The sequence below is a fragment of the Chlamydotis macqueenii genome, chromosome 4 (genome assembly GCF_036417535.1).
Source record: "Chlamydotis macqueenii isolate bChlMac1 chromosome 4, bChlMac1.mat, whole genome shotgun sequence".
Classification (NCBI taxonomy): domain Eukaryota; kingdom Metazoa; phylum Chordata; class Aves; order Otidiformes; family Otididae; genus Chlamydotis; species Chlamydotis macqueenii.
The window spans coordinates 39,276,780-39,282,779 of NC_141559.1; the positions used below are offsets into that span (position 1 = coordinate 39,276,780).

At 38.0% G+C, this 6,000-nt stretch overlaps 1 protein-coding gene across 6 annotated transcripts in view; it reads left to right on the forward strand.

Annotated features, from left to right (window-relative positions):
- Positions 1 to 3,196, forward strand: part of RAPGEF2 (Rap guanine nucleotide exchange factor 2) — a 195,661-nt gene extending 192,465 nt beyond the window's left edge. For 4 of the 6 annotated variants that reach the window (XM_086746425.1, XM_086746423.1, XM_086746424.1 and 1 more), the window contains one exon: positions 2,415 to 3,196. In XM_086746425.1, coding sequence (XP_086602551.1) covers positions 2,415 to 2,461 — 47 coding nt within the window. In that variant the 3' untranslated portion in view covers positions 2,462 to 3,196. Of the gene's footprint in view, positions 1 to 1,036 lie in introns of all 6 variants that reach the window. The other 2 variants (XM_086746427.1, XM_010121142.2) reach the window with 1 other exon arrangement.
- The last annotated feature ends 2,804 nt before the right edge of the window (positions 3,197 to 6,000 follow it).

The window sequence follows — 6,000 nt, forward strand, 5'->3', positions numbered from 1 at the left end:
CCTCCTGAATCTTGGACAACCAAACAGTTGGCTTAGGCAGCCTCTGTGGAGGTGGCTGTGCTCATCAGGTACAGCTCTGCCTGCCCTGAAAGCTTCCAGCATACCTAATATTTGGCACTATCCCATGTATTTAATGCTCAAAAAAGTATCCTAATCTGTAGAATACCTGCCCATCTGCCCCACAGAGCATCATTGGTGACGTTTATTTGGATAGTCACTCACATTTTACCTGAAACTGTTATGCTGTGGACACTGAGTCTTCCACACCAACTGCTTCACATAACAAGCCCACTACTCTTCTGCTACCTCGCTTGGCCAAGTGTGTCTGTATCATTATGCTTTAGCTCAGCTATAATGCTAAAAAGACTATGCAGACATACTCTTTCTTTTCTTCTATGGAGTGCAAGAGGAGCTGGATTGCATCTTTAGGCCTGGGTGCTCAAAATTTAGGCAGGGCGGTGCCCAAATCACATGTTTGAATGCTTTGTTTTGCTTAATGATAGGGAGGCTAACTTTCCCCTTTGCTCCCTAGCTGCTTAGTTACTAAGGCTTTATGTGCAGGATGAACTCTGCGGTTGAACACGATGAAAAAAAGTGAAGTCTACCTTAATCAAGTTGCCTCAAACTTTGAAAATTACCATGACAGAGAATTTTAATTGTTTCTATCAGTGATGGCTAAAGCTGCATTCAACTTTTATGCAATCTTAATTTAAATAAATTACAGATATATTCAGGGAAAAAAATGCAAGATGGCTTTATGAAGCTATTGGATATCTAGGACTAGCTGTTGTATTCCTCAGGCTGAGGAACTGCACCTATCTCAGTTATAGCAATTGTGTTATTTTATTTGAGAACAAAATTACAAAGGAATACTTCTATGAGACCTGAAATGTACAGATACTTAGATTGTTTTAAAATGTATAGCTAATACAACAAAATGGACAACACATGAGCACAGTACAGGTTGTGTCATTCAGTAGCAGTCTTGTTCCATATGAACTAAATTCTATTTTCCCCTATCCTATTGTGTTTGCAGAAGATGAACAAGTCTCTGCTGTCTAAGACTTGGGGCTTTTCTGGATCCAGAGTGAGCCACCTTAAAGGAGAGCACAAGAAGACGTCCCTAGAATAGGAGCCTTGGAACTATAGTGAAAGGATGGTGGACCTATTTGCCTCCTTCCCTGCCTTAAAGCAGCATGGGGCTTCTTCCTCCGCCCCTCCCCCTTCTGTCCCCTCTCCCCTTGCATGTGAAATACTGTGAAGAAATCGCCCTGGCACTTTTCAAACTGTGTTGCTTGAAATGCACAGTGCAGCAATCTCCAAGCTACCACTGTCGCTGTCTGCCACATCATACAGTATCATTCCAAATTCCAAGATCATCACATCAGGATGATTAACTCTGGCTGCACTTCCCAATGCCTGGAAGGGTTTTTTTTTTTTAAATCTTCCTTTTAGATTTTAATCACAATCCTAGCACTTAGTCTCATTGGGGTAATGAGATAAGCTAGTTGTCAAATTACATTTGGCCTTTAACCTACAGAGTGAAAAATGCATTGAAATCCTTCAAGGAGGCAGTGCTTATTTGCTTGTTTACAATGCCTTTGTTACGATTTTGTATGTTTGCGTTTCGGAGATCAAATACCGCGTCTGCATAGTAATTTACAGTATTATTTCGTACCTGTAAGTAGGGTTGCCAGCCTGAGCTCCGGGAAAGAATATTGCTACCGCGTGGCTGAGCAGGGCAGATGGGAAGGCAGAGGTTACAGGATGCAGCCTTTCCTTGACTATCTCGCTTCACTCTTAACGTGCCCCACCCTGGAATCTTCAAAAGCTGATAAATGTTAGCGTTCACGGCATCCTCAGCTGTTAACGGCCTCCTCGGCCCGGTCTCGTGTAAATGCAGAAACGCACACTTGCAACTGGCCGGTAATGGAAGAGGACACTGCGTGTCTCATACCTGTGCCTTGCGGAATACAGGATGGCATACGAAAAAAGAAAGTGTCCTGTTCCAATCAGACAGATGGCAACCCCACCTTTAAGTTATATCTTATTTTTATTATTATTTTTTTTTTTTTACTATATAGTAGTTATATTAAAAGATAAATTAACTGGATAACATTGCAGTGAAGGCAAGTTGGGATGTCACAGCTCGTGTCGGCTGTTAACACTGATCTAATAACCTCCATCTATTGACTTTGGCATTAGGGGATAAACGAGCCTTTAAGTAATGAAAAATAACACGTTTAGATTCGCCAGCCTTTGCAATGCAGAAATAGTCACAACTGTTAATGGCTTCATGGAACACTGCATGTGTAGAGAAGGCCAATGTGTAGCAACCACCTGCTCACAGCTGCTATTAACCCTATAATGACTGAAATGACCCTCCCCTCTATTTTTGTGTTGTTTTTGCACAGACTCCGGAGAAGTGAAGGCTGCCAATCCGAGTAGTACTCAAATGTGAGGAACTGCTGGTCTTGGATTTTTTTTTTTTTTTTTTTCCATTGAACTCAGCTGATCATATTGATCAGTAGATAAACGTAAATAGCTTCAAGTTTTAAAGATCAAATTGCAGTGTTTTTTCACTGTATCAAACAAATGTCAGTGCTTTATTTAATTCTCTCTCCTGTATTCATAGCTTTTGTCTATTTGCTTATATATCACATTGTCAATTATGCATTTGTAATTTTACATGTATTATGCATTATTTGCCAGTTTTATTCTCAAGGCTATGGACCTCGTGCATATAGAAATACAAAATCCTCGCTCTATCACAAGTTGCACAAATGTTATATAAGCATTTAAGTAATTGTAGACCATAGGACTGCTAATCTCAGTTCGCTCTGTGATGTCAAGTGCAGAATGTACAATTAACTGGTGATTTCCTCATACTTTTGATACTACTTGTACCTGTATGTCTTTTAGAAAGACATTGGTGGAGTCTGTATCCCTTTTGTATTTTTAATACAATAATTGTACATATTGGTTATATTTTTGTTGAAAATGGTAGAAATGTACTATGTTTATGCTTCTACATCCAGTTTGTATGAAGCTGGAAAATAAATAAATATAACATTAATGAAGTCCATATTGATTCTTATGCATTTTACATGTTCCACATACTTGAACAAATTTATGAAAAAATTTTACTTCTCTGTGTATTAATATTAAAGGGACATTGCCAAGTGATGTGGGCAAACCATTGGTGTGGAGTTTTTCTTACTATACAGTTGTGCTGCTGATAATTTTTGAAAAGTTTGGGGTGTGTGTGTACTGCTGAATGAGAGTGACTGATACGTTGTCTATCCCCAGCAGAAACACTGGAGATGCCAGAAAAGGAGTATAGGTCTTAGGTATATATAGAATATAAACAGTTTTAAAGGAAGGATTGTGTTGTTTTTCTATTCTGTATGGTGTAAAAGTAAGGAATACATGTTGTAGCATTTGAGTAGGGAGAAGTATGGAAAGTGATCCATTTGAGTTTTTAACCGAAGAAGGTATTTCAAGTAATAAAGATCACCTAATTGCATCACCTGTAATAAAAGTTGACATTAATTCAATGTCAAATCTGTAGATTTTATTTTTTCCCAGATGTTAGATTCATTATTTTTAGTAGTATGCGGAAGACTGGGTTACAATGTTACTGCGAAAGCCATTATCAGCTGTATCCCATTTAGATTTAAAATGCTTGACAGGTGTTGCTTCCAAATCTAAAATTAGTTTCTTGCAGAGAGAAGCAACAAGAATGCTTTATATGGTTTTAATTCTTCCTAACGTAACTCTAGAGATGTTCCACGCTTAAAATACAATCATAAGCAAGTTAAAAATAAGTGAAAATATAGGTCTCATAAACATTTTCTTCTTATCACTGGCATCTCTAGCACTGTAAGGTAGGAAATTATGGAGACTGTTAGATTTGTTTGGGGGGGTGTGTATGTCTGAGGAGGGTGGAACTCATCTCTGTGAATCTGTGGCTGATCCTTGTTGGGTGCATTTCAACAAGCTGGAGAACTACCACTGGTTCTGATGTTAGTCGAATGAACATATAGTCTTAGATATCCTACCTGCAAGTTTGTCCTTCAGTAATACTAAAGGGACGTTGGTAGGGAAATAATTCTTCTTATCAACTTGTGAACTGTTTGCACACTTGTAAATTTTTCTCAGTATGCTTGATACGGTATTGAATTAGGCAGCATTCCCTATCCTTCTGTTTATGCCTCCCTTCTGTAATTAATATTTTTAGAACACGTTACACAGAGACATCCTCAACACTCGTGTCCAATACACATAGTTTAATTCATTGTGGGTTGAACAATAAAGAACACTTAACACAGCAACCAATTTGGTAGAAGTAAAGGCCTTGCTATGGTATGACTTCTTATGAAACAGATTTGGTGGTCGTTCTAGTACCTGTAATACAAATATTGTACTTACTGTGTGGGTGCAGCAGAGTAACTACTGGCTGCTAGGATTTGGTGTTACATTAAAAATTGCACTGAACACTGAAACGTAAGGAATTTTTTTTTGTCTACAGAGATGTAATTCAATTATCTGTACTCTTTTATGACTTTTTTTTTTAACTGAAACTTATTGAGGCAGAGGCTACTTCTTCATGCAGTACACTACACATTGGAGTCAGCAATAAAAGTGTTAAAAGCTGAGGTACTGAAGGTACAGCTTTAATGGATTAACCCTGGTCATCTGGAGAGGCATGCGTGTGTTACAAATCTGGGACTAAAATACTTGGTCCACCTAAAGTGGGGAATAGTTTTGCTGCTTTAAAACAATACATACTATTTGCTTCAAAACGAGTAGGAAATGTAATAAAGTTCCAGACTTCCTGTCTCGTATGGATTGTACAATACCTGAGATAAAAGCAAGTCTGGGGAATGCAAGTAATGACTTAATTACAAGTATTAATACTTTATGTATTACTTGGTATGTGACAAAACATCAAAAATACTTCTGTGGACAAAGCTTATGTAGCAGCAACAGCCTGTCTAACATTCATTAAATAACACAGATCTATTGAGGAAAATATGAACATTGTTAAAATTACTCTGAAAATTGACAACCATCTGAGATTATTAATATAATTTGGTCACTTATCCTTAGATTGTCTCTTAAGTAAGCTTTGCAGTCTTGTGTCTGTTCATGGCATGCTTTGAGAGGAGGCTGGCAGTGAAAGTAGGTTTATTACTGGTGTAAGATGGAATCAATTACTTTATATTTTCCACTAAAAATTAGATAAATGAAAATTGTAGATTTTACTAGAATACAAAGATCTGTAAAGCTCTATCTTGCTTATATGCAGTGACGATGTAGGAATGAGTAGATATGCCCCAGGTACTGCAATATTATCTATTCTTCAGATTCATAGATGGACATAATTGTATCATACGAACCAAACAAAAAGCTATAAACCTTGAAGGTATTTCACTACAAGCAACCATCAACTGCATAATCTAAACTGTTCTCATTTAGTTTGCCTGGGATTAAACTTATACAGTGATGCTCAACACCGACGGCTGCATTCTCCTTCTGTGGGTCCGGGCTGTGCCAAGGCTCAGTTTGTGTTAGTGAGGAGTGCTGGCTTCTCCTTAGGTGTAGCCTTGTCTACCCCAGCCTTTTCTTTGGTGACACTCTCCCGTGGCTTGGCATGCTTAGTTTTCTCTTACAGTTTGGACAACTTAGTTGGTGGTTATTTTTTTTTTTTAATGAATCCTCAAATGAGTAGGTTTTTTCCTGTGTAGTCTAACCTCTGAAAGTAGATAATTTCCTTTGCAGTGCTGTTGCCCTTGCTGGCAGTGAAATTTTGTGTGAGTGTGTGTGTGTTTATATATCTAGATATATATCACATATATAGATACATAAATATAAAACCCCACCCTATTGCATACTAGTGCAGCATCCACTTTTTTTTTAGCTAGGTTGTCTGTACTGGAAAAGAAGCCAGTGCAGCATTATTTAAAGGCATTTGAGGGGTGCAGTTTGTAAATCTTT